This window comes from Entelurus aequoreus, linkage group LG07, assembly GCF_033978785.1.
Source record: "Entelurus aequoreus isolate RoL-2023_Sb linkage group LG07, RoL_Eaeq_v1.1, whole genome shotgun sequence".
Taxonomy (NCBI): domain Eukaryota; kingdom Metazoa; phylum Chordata; class Actinopteri; order Syngnathiformes; family Syngnathidae; genus Entelurus; species Entelurus aequoreus.
In genome coordinates, this window is record NC_084737.1 from 29,585,464 (window position 1) to 29,601,115 (window position 15,652).

At 39.8% G+C, this 15,652-nt stretch overlaps 1 protein-coding gene across 3 annotated transcripts in view; it reads left to right on the forward strand.

Moving 5' to 3' along the window:
• The window catches only part of LOC133653657 (retinoic acid receptor gamma-A), an 86,503-nt gene that overhangs the window by 20,894 nt on the left and 49,957 nt on the right, over positions 1–15,652 (forward strand). For all 3 annotated transcript variants that reach the window (XM_062053188.1, XM_062053189.1, XM_062053190.1), the window contains exon 2: positions 3,687–4,044. In XM_062053188.1, the coding sequence (XP_061909172.1) occupies positions 3,876–4,044 (169 nt within the window). In that variant the 5' untranslated portion in view covers positions 3,687–3,875. The remainder of the gene's footprint in view (positions 1–3,686; positions 4,045–15,652) is intronic.

Below are 15,652 nucleotides of genomic sequence, written 5' to 3' on the forward strand. Positions count from 1 at the left end.
TGGTGAATTTGCAAACAGCTAAAAATATGCACAAAGCAAACTATAATCTGCTACCGAAGAATATACAACACGTCTTCTCAACAAAAGAGGAGAAATATAACCTTAGAAAAAAAGGAAATTTAAAACATTTGTATGCACATACAACACTTAAGACCTTTAGAGTATCAGTATGTGGAATTAAATTATGGAATGGACTAAGCAAATAAATCAAACAATGTACTAATATGATATATTATTCAAGAAAGTCTTCAAAATTAAAGTGTTTACAAAGTACAAAGAAGAAGAACCATGATAAACATTCTGAATTTATTCCATCCATCCATTCAATTTCTAGATACTTTTATTAATCTCATCATATGAAATATAACTTACTTCACTAATTATTATTTATTTATTTATTTTTAATGTTATTACTTATGGAGTATATTGTGAATAAATTGAGAACAGGAAGTGAACAAAAGGGGTAGGATTAATTAAGCTTTGCTTCTTCCTACTCTTTTTCGAACATGTTGAATAGAGAAACTGGAAATTGTGATGTATCGTGTTGTATGCTTGCATGTTCCAAATAAAGTCAATGTCAAAACTCAACTGCCTGAGATATATTATTCCTGATACTTCTTGTTTCTTCTCCTAACTGGCCTTAATGTAACACCGTGGGCACAACAACTGTTATTTCCTATGTTTGCAACAGAGTTGGATTGTGTTAGGGTGTGGATCAAGATACATTAGTATACATTTCTTATTTTATTTGCATTTTATGAAATGATTGCTTTTTAATGTTTAATTATCACCACCTATAGGATTGGGTCAGTATCTAAAGCAGCCTTCGAACAATTCACAATGCAGCTATTCAGGGTCTACACCAGCTGGCTTTTGGTGAGAGGCAGGGAACACCCTGGCCTGGTCCCCCGTCAATCAGCTGGGCGTAACTTTTATTAACAGTGAAAGTTGGTTACCAACATCTGCATACTTGGCTACGTCTCAAACCGAGTGAGGAATGATCTACAACTTCTAACTTTATTATGTGATCTTGTCACATGTTCCTTTTTTTTACCTTTGATCATTATTTATTCACTGACTTTTGTTGCAAGCAGCTCTCCTACGGACAGCAAGAGAAAATCTTGTTCTGTCTAAGCGTGCCTCGTCTTGTTGCACCCTCTCTAAATTACTGGCTTGATTCATTTGCTAAAGGCAACGTTTGGTCCCGATAAACTCAGTGGATAATCTGGAGTATAATGAGCGTGGCCGCCGTAGCACAGTCAACGGACGCTTTGCCACAGTGCGCCAGGGATGGAAAGTCCCTGCAGTAGCCTGGAACCCTCCCATAACCGGCCGGCTTTGCTGCTCCTCCTCGCCTGTCTGGTCACTTGCAGCCTTCTGTGTGCCCCCCAGGCTCAGGGGAAGTGGGGAGGGCCCCTATGCCCATTTGGCCCTGGCTAACAAGGGATGAGGTCACCCCAAATTCCCCTCATCCCCCTTATAGCTCCAGACGGGCTGGCGAATGAGCCTACCACAGGACCCGACATAAAACATAAATGGCTCTTTAAAAAGCTTCTGGACTGATGTGGCTCATTAAAAAACACTGGCGCCATCTTTTTTTTTTTCATTAATTCATTATTGTGTTTGGGGAGGAGAATAAAGTTTACTGTGTTCTATTTTAAAAGGCTGCGTCTGTCTGCTCCTTAGTGCTTTCTTTATGAGGTCCTTTCCTTCTATGTGGTTAATTGTGCTAAGTTTGCATTCTTGGAGTATCTTCAGTAGCTTAGAACTCTTTTGTATTCATGGCTGCAATACTGGATGAATAGATGGATCAATACACTCTTGTTTACTCCTGTGAGAAAACAAAAGCCTCCATCCTACTCACTTCTCTCAGCGCTCAGACAGATTTTTCTGCCTTTCAAGAGCGCATGAGGCAGTTACCCAAATGGGCCAAACACATCATGCACACGCTTTTTGATTTCCCATCTTTCATGGTGCATCTTGTTCCTTTAGGCCCACTGCAAAGTCATTTGTTTGTTTGTTTGCCAGCGTGTGCACCCGCTGACCCAGCCAAGCTGTTCAGATGGTAATGGACAAGGGTGTGGATTGGCTATATGGTCATGATTATAGAGAGGGGAAAGAAAGAACTGAAGGAATGGAAAAGAAAGATGGCAGTATATGGTTGTGTTGGCAGGATGGGGGTTGGTGCCTATCGACGGCTGCTCCTTCCTGAAACGTGGTCACCCGAGCCTGCCCGGGCCCAGGATGCACATGTGGAACAGTTTACTGTAATGGAACTCTAAATTAGTGGTGGTTTGAAGCTGCCTGTAGCAGTAGGGTGTAATTAACTGGCTCTGTTGAAAGAGAGAGAGAGCCAGAAAGAGCGGCGGGGAAGGAGCCAGAGCCCTGGAAAAGACGCAAGGGTGAGAGGTGCGTGTGTGCGTGTGTGTACGCTCACACATGTACTTTTTTTCTCCAAGTGCTTGATTGCATGTGTATTTCAGACTGTGCTGTACACATTAAGTGTGTTGGCCTTTTTTCTCATCAGGGCATGGCGCCGCCTCACAGTGCCCCCCAGTGCCCAGACTTTGTCACTGTATTTGATTTATTTTTATTACTGGTACTTTTTTGTTCTCCGTTCAGCATTAGATCTCACACACCACTGGGTTGTTTACACAGAATGCATCACCATAATACCCTCCTGACTTCTCCTCCAAATTCACAAGCCACAGCAGTACCAAATTCCTTGGCTCTGCTCTTTTTCAAAGCCACATTTAAAAAAACAAGCTCATCACGCCACCCACTCATATAATCACGCTAGGGGAGCGGTCTGCAAAGAAATGAAAAAAGAAATGGGAGCCTCTATCGTGTCTTTTTGCCCTCCTGTATTAACAATCAGCGGTGCAGCATAACCGCTTCCTTGTCCGTAATTGAGGCCCGCTTGTCTGTGCCCATACTGTGCGGCGTCAAAGTGACGAGCGGGCGGGCCTGCAGGAGTTTTGAGACAAAATGAGTCTGTGGGATAAGGGCCTTACCTCAACAGAAGATCGTTGGAAATGACAGCAGCAATCAGTGGATCTCATTTTCTGCAGCCCCCCCCACCCCCCGTGCAGTGGACCCCGTGTCTGGGCCTCTGGTCCGGGGGGAAAGCGTCAGAGGGAGAGGGAGGCAAACTGCTGTGCTAGGCTGGCAGCAGGAACAGAGGAGCTCTTTATAGCAGAGTTCTGGTGATTTAAATCATATGGCATAGCCTGGAATCAGTGCAGAGGTCTGGAAGCTCTTCAAAACTGAAGGAACAAGAGCACACTCTCTTTTTCACCCCCCCTCACCCTTCCACCTCTTGCTATTCTGTCTTACAACTTTCTCCAAACTTCTCTCTAATCTCACCCGGTGCTATTTATCTGGATGTTTCTTCTTCTCACACATCTTTATCTGTTTTGTTTTCTCACTGTCCTCCTCCTCCTCATGTTCTCATACCTGTTAGCATGAAGTTTGCACATCCTTAATGCATTAGAACTGCAGATGCACTTTTCCCCGTCCCAGAGCGAGGGTGGATCAAGAGTTGATGCGAGGTTAAACATGTTTGTGGTCCCAACAGAAACCACTTGTGTATCATGTTCATGCCAATCACAATGATTTATCCTTGTGTGTTATGTGGTGAAATAAGCTATAACACGTCTCTTGCTCTCTCTATTTTCTTCCCCCAGAAACGTGAACTGAATGTTTCCGATGAAGAGGAGTTTGCTGTTCCCCCACTAAACTAGAGGGCTCCATCCTTACTCATTTCTTCTCCCACATCCTGAGAGCCTTCAAGTGGACACGCAAATCAACTCGAGCGGGGGATTTCCAGGGGTGACGTTCCCTCCGACCAGTGGGACTGCCGGTGCGTTGTCGCCATGGCTGCCAACAGGGAACAGCAGGTGGGTCACATGACTCCATACCCACCTGCGGTCTACCCCTTTGCCTTCAACTCCATGAGAAGCCACTCCCCCTTTGACCTGTTGGCCAACAGTAGCCTTTTTGGAAGATTTGGCGCTGACCTGCCCAAAGAGATGGCTGCACTCTGTAAGTTCTTCTCATTTCTGGTCGTGTTGAACTTTTCCTTCCTCTCATGTTTCATTTTCCATCCTGGCCCCGGCAACATACAGTTTAATATGACCACCTAACTTTTAACAAATTAGACATCCATTGGAAAGGGAAAATATGGTTACTTAAATTGCAGTTCATTACATGTAATTTAGTAGTGATGGAAAAGTTGAGGGTCCGCTTGTGATATAGAATGAATGAAAAGTATCCCACAATGAAAGCATTAGGAATACAGTGATTACACTTCCCTAGCGGTTAGCATATAGAGGCTGGTATACGGTGTGGTTGTGTGGCCACAGGTTCTGCAACTGCGTCTGCGTGCAAGTGTGTGTGTATGTTCGAGCCTTGCGGGGCTTTTAAGGCAGGCAAGCCACAAGTCTGCAATTAGTGACAAAACAACATTCTTCCAGTGTGAGTTGATGAGTGCCCCGAGCAACGGCAAATATTCAAAAATATGGAACACATGTAGCAAGATAATGGACATCTCAGACTAAGATGTTTTTTTTAGTCAAGATTGTGAATTTAAATCCCAAGTACAAAGTTAGGTTGTGAGCTCGTCATTCACATTCAGTCCTGGTGTGTGCTGCTGGGTTGTCATACTAAGCATGACCACAGGAGGCGCTGTTGTCCTCTGGAGTGCCAGGTTTAGATGATGTATGGGAGACATGAAGCACAAAGAGGAGATTGTTGGCAATCTAGAGTGTTTTTTTTCTGAAGCAGCTCTCACACACACTGAAGTACTGCTAGTTTGTTTTTTTTAATTCACTTTAGAGACTATAATGAATCTGCTACATTACTGGCAATTTGGGATTGTTTTTAAACAAAAAAAAAAGAAAGGAAAAGTAAGGGAAAATGTGTTCAGGGAAAGGTGTGCTGAATTATTTAGAAATGTATCTGGGTACAGTAGCAGGTGGTGGTAGAGTGGATGGTCCAAAATAGGTGTGGGTGGCAACAGCTGAGCACCCCCTACCACCCCCCACACCTCCACCCGTCCGTGTGTAAGGATACCCACTCCCCCTCCTCCTTAACCACAGCATGCCTGAGCACCTCTACAGCCTTTCAGCCGTCAATCAGTACCTCACCTCCTCCTCGCAGACGCTGCCCACCTAATCCTCAAGGTATTTTCACAGAACGCAAGCAGGAGAGAAAGAGAACGAGGGAGGGAGAGAGAGAGAGAGAACACCTGGGGGTGATGTCCTAGTGTGGTGGAATCCAAGAACACACCCTGCAAGGAAAACATGCCGATACACTCACTGAGCAATAGACACCCTTCCTTCCCACTCTCTCCCCTGGACTCGCACAGCACGTCTTTCATCTAAAAACTAAAGCCGACCTCCCCCTCGAAGTAGCTAGAAATCCCAGTGTGCAGACAGATGGGAGTCTTTTTGGTGTTTCACAGTGGCATCAAACAAAAACAAAAGTATCAAAGGACAAGCTCGCTCTGGAGGTTTCATAAGTGACCGTTGGTACTGACACATATCCACGCTCACAAGGCTAAAGCAGCGCAGTCATTTGGACTAAGCTCTCTAGTCCAGCTTAGACAGGCTGGGGTCAAAGTTTAAGTCGGGATCATTGTTAGCTTCCCATCAGTTTTTAAAATACAGAAAGAACGTATGCCATTCTTGGCTGACATCAGATTTATAAATACAATTTGTTTACATTATATTCTACCTTTTGACATGACATGGCATGGAGAAGGCTGGTGTAATTAAATGAGCTTTGAATTGATCAAACACATAGCAACACTTATACAGGCACATCTAGTGCAAAATTAATTTTATTTTACAGTTCATTTCAAACACATGGACCACTTAAAGGCTCTGTAAGTTTTTGCAGTTAAATTTTTATTAGTGTCACCAAAAGTTCACAATCTTTAAAAAAAAGTACATTTATGAAATACCAAATTTGTGTTTATTACCCGTAAACTATGATTATTAAAATTAAAGTGTATCCCTGTGTGTGGTCATTCTCTAGAATATTATGGTTTCACTTTTTTAATTAAACTACTGAAATAAATCAGCTTTCGGAAAATATTGAAATCACAAATATTACTAGCCAGATTACACATACTGTAAAGCAGGCGTTTCAAACTTGCCCGCAGGCCCATATTTTGTTACCCCATACTTAACTTCACAAGTGCGACCCGCACACCCTCGGAAACTAATAGCTAAATATCTTATGACAATATTGAATCCTCCTCGGACACTAACTATGATAACAGTGCAAACACAAAAATGACAGCACAACAAAAACACATTAGGCAACACAAAGAGCAACTTCCTTAAAAATAAGCAAGTTGAAGTGTCTTTTTGTATATGTAATGCATCACTAAATTGATTTTAAATATAATGTAGGCATCACTGTATATGTAATATATACTATATTGATGCACATATCATATAAAGTCAGTTTATTGTGGGACAAAACACACCCGGAAGTGACGCCATTTTTCTATTACATAGATCATGTAATAGATAGCTGCGCGTTGCTCTAAAAAAAGAGTCAACGTCTACTCTATGCTGCAAAAAATCCATTATTCAAACTATAAACACACTTCTTGGTTAATATGCAAGCCACAAAATGTTAATGGAGTATTGTTGGGTCTTTTTGAACGGTTATCTATTGCATTTTATCGGCGAAATAGTGGAGCTCCCATTTGCGGACTTTTATTTACTTTTATTTCATATTTAAAATGCATTAAAAAAAATCCATACGTCGTCATGTCTTTCATAATGATTGTGAACGATAGGAAATTTAAAAAAAAACCAGTGCAGTTCCTCTTTAAAGTACCAGTAGAGTGGAAAAACAAGTTGCCTCTATATTGAAGCTATTATCATTCATATCTGATTTATGACACAAAAAGACTTACAAAGTTAGTAAATTGATATGATAAAAATAGTATAAATCTCCGGGAGACTCCTAAACCATTTTGAGAGTTGATGAGCAAGCTCGTCATGTGATCCGTGATGTAGAGGAAGGAACCACACATCCCTTCCCCATCAACAACAGTGCTAATCAAGCAGACTTTGTGAGAGCCAACAACTATTACTTTTGGAAAAATTATGATCCAGGACCTTATATTTTTGAGCCCGAACACAGAGAGGATGAGCAATAAGTTTTAGAAGCTGAGTGATGAATGCAGTTTCATTGTGACACTAGCATCCGCAGCATTGCAAGGTGCTAAACATATAAACTCACCATAATAAACCATAATAAAACAAACACTTGCTGTACAATTTCCACTCTCGCTGTGATGCTGACCGACGGGACGCTCCCATAATCCCGTTTAGAGGAAGATTCAATCACAATCCTCACAACGAGTTAAAAAAAAAGTTGCCGCAATTAGCGTCTTTTTCGCCATCTCGAGGCATGTCGAAATCGCATGAATTATAATCTAGAATTAATTTTTACCGAGTTTGAGATGAAGCAGAAGCAGCCGCAGGCTCAGTGTGTCAACAATAGCAGTGTAAACTAGCATTAGCTCACTGCTATCAATGTGCTGCTAAAATAGGCCGTCTGCATTAGCACATATTGTAACAATATCACTTATATTTGATGAATTTTCTGGTCACGACATGTAAATGGAGTATTGTTGGCGGTTTCTAGATGTTTTTTTAAAGGGTTTTATGGGCGCAATAGATGACCCTTGATCTTTTGACTCAATTGTCAGCTATTTATTTACAATTTTGAATGCATAAAAAAGGCCAAACATGTGTTCTTGACTTGAGATTGTGAATGATAAACAGCACATCTCTTTCCAATTTTTGTGTATTCCCAGTATGACTGATCTGCTGGTATGGTCAAGAGTGCAGAAGCATTTCTCTTATGACGTCTGAATCTAGGGAAATTGCCAATGACATTCGGAGCGGAATTATCAAAACGGCCGTCTGAATTTGTGGCATTTTGTGACTTCAAGACGGTATTTTCACATATTTTGATGATTGTAAATACAATTCGATATGGTTTAATGGATACAATGAAACACAACTAAGCATATAAAGTCAACTTGTTTTTTCATACTAGTACTTTAAAGCCTTTTAATTTTAATTATAATATTCTAAAATGTTCTTTGAGTGCAATAAGTAACGTGTGTTTAATGTATCATAAGATTTTCTGATAACATTAAGCCAATAATTATATTTTTTGTAGTCCCCTTAACTTTATATTAAAAAGTATCAACGTATCGATATACATTTTGGTACCGGTACCACTACCAACATATTGGTGTTGGGCAACCTTACTTGTGACAGAGTGAGACCTATTTTTCACCGTGGCTACATAACATCTTTGTGCCGCATACTGCTTGTCAAGCACAAGACGTTGAGGAAACTTGAATAGAGAAACAATAATGTTAGAGATTAAAAGTTAGATTTACGCGATTAAAAAATATGGTGTGAGAAATATTAATTAATGAATCGCAGATTAAATTAAGACCACACTAAAATAAAAAAAAACAACTGTACAAGAATAAATTAATATAATAGTTAAATCATAATTTTTGCAATAAAGCTGACATTTTTTGAGATTTTACTATTATAGCATAAAAGGATACTTTAATTGGACTGTTGAGAATATGATATAGATCAGTGGTTCTCAAATGGGGTACGCGTACCCCTGGGAGTACTTGAAGGTATGCCAAGGAGTACGTGAGATTTTTTTTAAATATTCTAAAAATAGCAACAATTCAAAAATCCTTTATAAACATATTTATTGAATAATACTTCAACAAAATATGAACGTAAGTTCATAAACTGAACATCAAATCAAGTAGCCTATTCCATTCATTTCAATGCAACAATGCAATATTCAGTGTTGACAGCTAGATTTTTTTTGGACATGTTCCATAAATATTGATGTTAAAGATTTCTTTTTTTGTGAAGAAATGTTTAGAATTAAGTTCATGAATCCAGTTGGATCTCTATTACAATCCTCAAAGAAGGCACTTTAAGTTGATGATTACTTCTATGTGTAGAAATCTTTATTTATAATTGAATCACTTGTTTATTTTTCAACACGTTTTTAGTTATTTTTATATCTTTTTTTCCAAATAGTTCAAGAAAGACTACTCCAAATGAGCAATATTTTGCACTGTTATACAATTTAATAAATCAGAAACTGATGGCATAGTGCTGTATTTTACTTTTTTATCTCTTTTTTTCAACCAAAAATGCTTTGCTCTAAATTGGGGGTACTTGAATTAAAAAAATGTTCACAGGGGGTACATCACTGAAAAAAGGTTGAGAACCACTGATATAGATAATGAAATTTGGAACTGGCAAATACTTGATATTAACCCATTAGAAATATGACAATTCTGAAAAAAGAAAAGAAACAGAAAAACAGTATATACTTTTATATGTTGGTGCAGTCAAATTATTATTTTTTTCAAATTTTTATTAACCATGATTAATTACAAGGTATTACCCCTTTGCACAATTTAAATTAATTTTAAAAATACCTCAATATTTGAATACAAATGCAACCTTATTGTCATGATGTCATCCAGAAAAACATTTTAAATATTTTACTAAATATACATAATTTATTCGCTCAAAACTTGATACCAGTTTTTTCTGAAGTCCCATCTGGGAGTATTTGGAAGCAACATTTCTCAAAGAGCACACTAGTCCGTGTCTCCTCACTCATCTTTGCATCTTTGACGTAGGCATTAACCTGATCACTGACCTTAGAACAACCTCGGGTATCTATCCCCGACTTAAACAAGTTGAAAAACTTATTCGGGTGTTACCATTTAGTGGTCAATTGTACGGAATATGTACTTCACTGTGCAACCTACTAATAAAAGTCTCAATCAATCAATCAATCCGAGGTTGCCTCAAGGAGCATGCACTAATTTTCATGATTAATCTGTGTTTACACATAGCTAATACAAAAATGTTTGTGACTAATCACCCACCTTCTACCATCCTAGTCACGTCCGTTGTGTCCTTGGGCAAGACACTTCACCCTTGCTCCTGATGGCTGCTGGTTAGCGCCTTGCATGGCATCTCCCGCCATCAGTGTGTCAATGTGTGTGTGAATGGGTGAATGTGGAAATACTGTCAAAGCGCTTTGAGTACCTTGAAGGTAGAAAAGCGCTATACAAGTATAACCCATTTATCATTTATTTAATCACATGAGTTAACTTGTAATTTTTTTAGGCCTCATATATAATTAGCCAGTATTTTTTTTATTTTTTAGCTGTAGTTGCCCTACTGTTTTGACCATCACACAACACTTTGTCAGTTTCAGGGGCCACAGGAAGATGGAGCAAATTGCACATATCAAAACATCAAGTTGTGGTAACCTGCAGCAAGGAATGTTATAAGTCACTTTACTGAGCGCGCCGTCTTTCGCCACTCTCTTAAACGTCAATGCGGAGAACAAAAGGCTTTGGTTTGGACATTCCCCAGGCCCTGTTTTTCTTCTCCTTCTGCTTCTTCACCAGGAGTTGCCTTAACAAGCCTACTCATTGTTGTCAGGCGCGTCTGTGGGCCAGACTGTGAAAATACCTTCCACATAAAGGGAGTAGAACTGCAGTTACTTCTCTCTCTCTCTCTCTCTCTCTCTCTCTCTCTCTCTCTCTCTCTCTCTCTCTCTCTCTCTCTCTCTCTAGGACCGCATTGTTGCCCAGCTTCATAGCTCCGTGTATAATTCCTGAGGTGTGAACTACTATTGTTGAGTGCCAACAGGTTGGAGCACCTCCTACTACTGCGCTTCCTTGCCACCAGTCTGTCTTTGGAAATAGCTGTTTTGCACAGAGCTGGGGGATGGCTAAGGTGGACTGTGTTTGCATATGTAGTGAGCGATAGCCTGGTCTCATGTTTAAATGCTGCTGGGAGTCAGGTAGACTGTGTCTAATAGCGAGGAAAATAATGTATTCATCCATGAGAGTCTTTTTCTTGTGTACTGCAGCGGAGGCCAGTATCAGTTGATCCCTGTCATTATAGGAGTCCTTCAAACAAACAGTTGGAAGCCCATTAAGGCCACTTACTATGAGATAACATCACCACTGAGCCAGTGAAACACCTCTTTAAGCTTTCGCCTATCAGGACCGGAGCCCCGGCCTACGAACCAGCCACAGGGATGTTTTGAAAAGCTGTTCGGTCATTTCCCTCAGCTCATGTAGCAAAGACCGAATTCTGAGGTCTCCAATTTACTATAGGTTTCATTCACCTGACGTCACGTCCGGCTCATTAAGTATGTAAGACTCCAAAGTGGTGGGACTGCGAGCGTCTGTTGTCATAGTGTTCTGGGTGGCCTTTTGCCCTTTTCGAAGAAAAATGCTCTATTTTTGCGTTGTTTTATGCAGGTGGAACCGTTCAAATTGCGAAAAAGATACAAGTTTCTTCAGAGTTCTTCGAGAAGTAATCTAGACGGGCGAAAGAGTGCAAGATTTTGTGAAAAACAACAAGAAAAGTGGCACGCACTCCAGTCCAAGGGAGCAGAGTCGAAGAACGCGCACATTTGCAGTGATCTCTTTGCTAAAGGTTTATTTGATATACTTTTAACATTTGTTATTTCCTATTTAGGTATTATCTTGATATTATTTGTATTTCTTAAACACATGTTAGTTACAATTGTTTCGTAAAGCACCAACTCAGCGAGTATAAACAAAAGAAATCAAATGTCAGCAAAACCTAAGAGTTACGCTTTTACCAAAGGCTACAGTCATAAATGAAGCCGTCAGCACACACACAATGTTGACATCTGTGGTTATACACTATATTGCCAAAAGTATTTGGCCACCCATCCAAATGATGAGAATCAGGTGTCCTAATCACTTGGCCCGGCCACAGGTGTATAAAATTAAGCACTTAGGCATGGAGACTGTTTCTACAAACATTTGTAGAAACACACTATTGGTTGTAGTGAAATGAACTTTCAATGCTCCAGGATACCAAAACATTTTGGACAGTTTGGAGCGGGCCCATTCCTCTTCCAACATGACTGTGCACGAGTGCACAAAGCAAGGTCCATAAAGACATGGATGACAGAGTCTGCTGTGGATGAACTTGACTGGCCTGCACAGAGTCCTGACCTGAACCCGATAGAACACCTTTGGGATGAATTGGAACGGAGACTGAGAGCCAGCCCTTCTCGACCAACATCAGTGTGTGACCTCACCAATGCACTTTTGGATGAGTGGTAAAAAATTCCTATAAACACACTCCGCTATCTTGTGTACAGCCTTCCCAGAAGAGTTGAAGCTGTAATAGCTGCAAAAGGTGAACCGACATCATATTGAACTCTACGGGTTAGGAATGGGATGGCACTTCATGTTCATATGTGAGTCAAGGCAGGTGGCCAAATACTTTTGACAATATAGTGTATTTTGATAAAGATTGCAAAAACCATGCACACTCGTAACGACGCGTGCAACAGCAATAAGGCAACAAACATGGCTGTATGATTTTTTCCGAGAGTCTTGATACCTATTACCTTGACCCAGCCACACACAAGTTTTAGTTTTCATCTTTTTTGCCGTGTAGAATGACGTCTGGAGCACAAGATAGTTCGACATGTCTGGAAAAACAACAGACGGATAATCCTTGAACTCACTCGACAAATCTTTTTTCGATAATGTATAGGGATGGATTCCGTTGCATAGTTAGACATTTCGATCGTATCTGCTTTCTGTGGTAAAATCTAAGCTCCTTGCGTACTCAATTAGTCTCACACTGTTTTCTGCACAATAGCCATGTTGGTTAGATGGCCCACCACTTTGTTTACTTCTGTTCAAAAGTCAAGTGAATAAATACAACCTAATGAAAGCCTCATGTCAAGTTTTATGTCCGGTGACCTGAAAAGGAAAACAAACAACATTGTATTATTAGGCTTGTTGAATGAAACTTATACTAAAGCCCTTTGAGACACTCGTGATTTAGGGCTATATAAATAGAGTTTGATTGATTGATTGAAAGCTGCATAAACATGCTCAGTTGTGCTTCTTGTGGACACTGGAGGAATCGTTCTGTTTAATGTATGCTGCATATTGACTGGCAGAGCACATGCCCACACAGATGCACTGGCATTAAGGTATTGCTGCAGGCATAAATGCTTATTTGCACCAACACAATTTCTGTTTAGATAGAACAAAAATGTGACCGGTATTTAAAATCAGTCTTTGCATTTCCCAAACAAACAACCTGGATTATGGAGCTTGGGTTGTCACATGAAAGTGCTTTTTTGTGAGAAATGTGGTTTGACACAAAATATAAAAGTGGATATTGAACTGGAGGCAAAGGACTGCAGGAAAATATGTCAAGTGTAAGAGCAAAGACTTCTCTGACAAACAGCACATTGTAGTGATTTATTTATTTGAATAAAGATTGAAGCACTGTATTTCAGCCTTGCCCGAGGTAGCTGTCAAGAACATACATTTTGATTTGTGTTGATGCATATTTTAGTGCTTATGGAGCACATGTGTATTTGGGACCAGACATTGAGCTGTGCAGCACGGACAAGACAACGAGCTCAACTGTACCAGCCCTCACTTCCTTTAAGCTCCCTTTACAAGCCAGGATGACCCAACGCCCCCCTGTGCTCTTCCTGCACCATGCTTACTCGCTGTGTTGTCACCTCGCTTTTTCAGAGCAAACTGCTGCAGGACACACATTATTTTAAGTCAATCCATCTCAGACTACTGTTGTCTGTCATGATGACATTTACTGATTTATTAGATTTATTTGAGGGCAATTACAGTGACCTCATCCTGAGGGGAATAGCTCACAATTGACATGATCTGCAAAAATTCCACAGTAACTTCAGGAAAATATTTGGCACTTTTGTGCATCTCTTCGGTTGTAGTGCAGTTTAATACAACAGTGCTCATCACCTGACCTGTGTTTTCACATAAATATGTACACTCATTAGGTATCCCAACACACTCTAAAGCAGGGGTGTCAAATTAATTTTAGCTCAGGGCCGCATGGAGGAAAATCTATTCCCACGTGGGCCAGACTTAAAAATAAAGACAACTTTAGATTGTTTTCCCTTTTTTACTTTCGCCAAAAATAGAACAAGCGCATTCTGAAAATGTACACATTACAACTAATGCTCTTGGCAAAACACTTCTTATTTGAAAATCCTGAGGAAAAAATTGGTGCAGTTTCAAAAACACCATGAAGAACACAATGAACTTAGACTTTGCCTCAGTATATTTACAAATCCATTACATTTCAAACACTTCATGTTTAGTATTCTCATGTTGGCAGTTCACCATTAAAGAAGTGTTTCGAAAAGCAATAAAGTGTTTCCTCCAACCACCATATTGTGACATCCACAACACATTCATTTATCATTTAAATATTACAATTATAATTTAAACAAAACAATTATCAAGATGTCACCATAGCCGAAATCAAGATAACATAACTACAAACTTAACCAATGTGAACATAGTAGATTTAAGTGTGAAATAAAATAGAACAAACAACAAATGTAGAAACACATTTTTAGAATGGAGTTCAGGGTGCACATCGTGCCGTCAACCAATCAATTGTGAGTGCTGCACGGAACTCTAACAAAAATGATGGTCATGTTGACTTAACTTTTTGCATCATATTGTTTTGTTATTTTATCCGTTGAGTGGATAATTTACAATGAAATAAGTTATTGTGCGTTGATACTACATCAGTCTGCTGCCATCTGCTGCCTGCCACAACAGGAGCAGCTTGTACCTGTGCTGAATGGAGTAGCAGTAGCCAATCCAGAGGGCACTTAAAGTCAGCTGACACGTCATCTTTAAACAGTGTAATGTGTGACGTGGGTTACACTTGAAATGCCATTGCAACGTCCAGTGGACACATTTAGAACAGCAGTTTCTTTCAATTAAAAAAATTGCAGCTCATTTTTATACTTATCAAACTCATCTCGCGGGCTGCGGCCTGGATAAAACCTGTTCACGGGCCTAATACGGCCCACAGGCGGTACGTTTGACAACATTCCAATGCAGGAGTTGAATCAAAAATAGTGATGTCAAAAGTCTATACAGATATTTAAAATCTGATCAAACACATTTTTAAAATGTATGGTTGAACGCAATAGGGGATGCTGTAACACAGTGATTCTCAAACTGTGGTACAGGTACCATTAGTGGTACGTGGGCTCTATCTAGTGCAGTGGTTCTTAACCTTGTTGGAGGTACCGAACTCCACCAGTTTCATATGCGCATTCACCGAACCCTTCTTTAGTGAAAAATAAAATGTTTTTTTTTTTCAAATTCAAGACAAAGTTATATGTTTTTGGTAACACTTTAGTATGGGGAACATATTCTAAGTATCAAAGACTTAATTTAGAGGGTTTTTTTTTGGTTATTGTTCAAACTGTGTGTAATGTTACAATCTACTTTCTAAATAAAACCTCTGCCTTGTTTTTAATATATACTTAGGTCTACTACGATACTGTATTTTAAAGTTGGTCATTATGGTGGTACTTGGCAAGCCAAGTGTGTTCTGAGATGGTACTTTGTGAAAAAAATTTGAGAACCACTACTGTAGCATGTTGCGTAATTTTCGGTTGTATGATTTTGTCAAAATTAATATTAATTCACTTGCTAATTTACCTTTAATAGCTAGTTACTTTC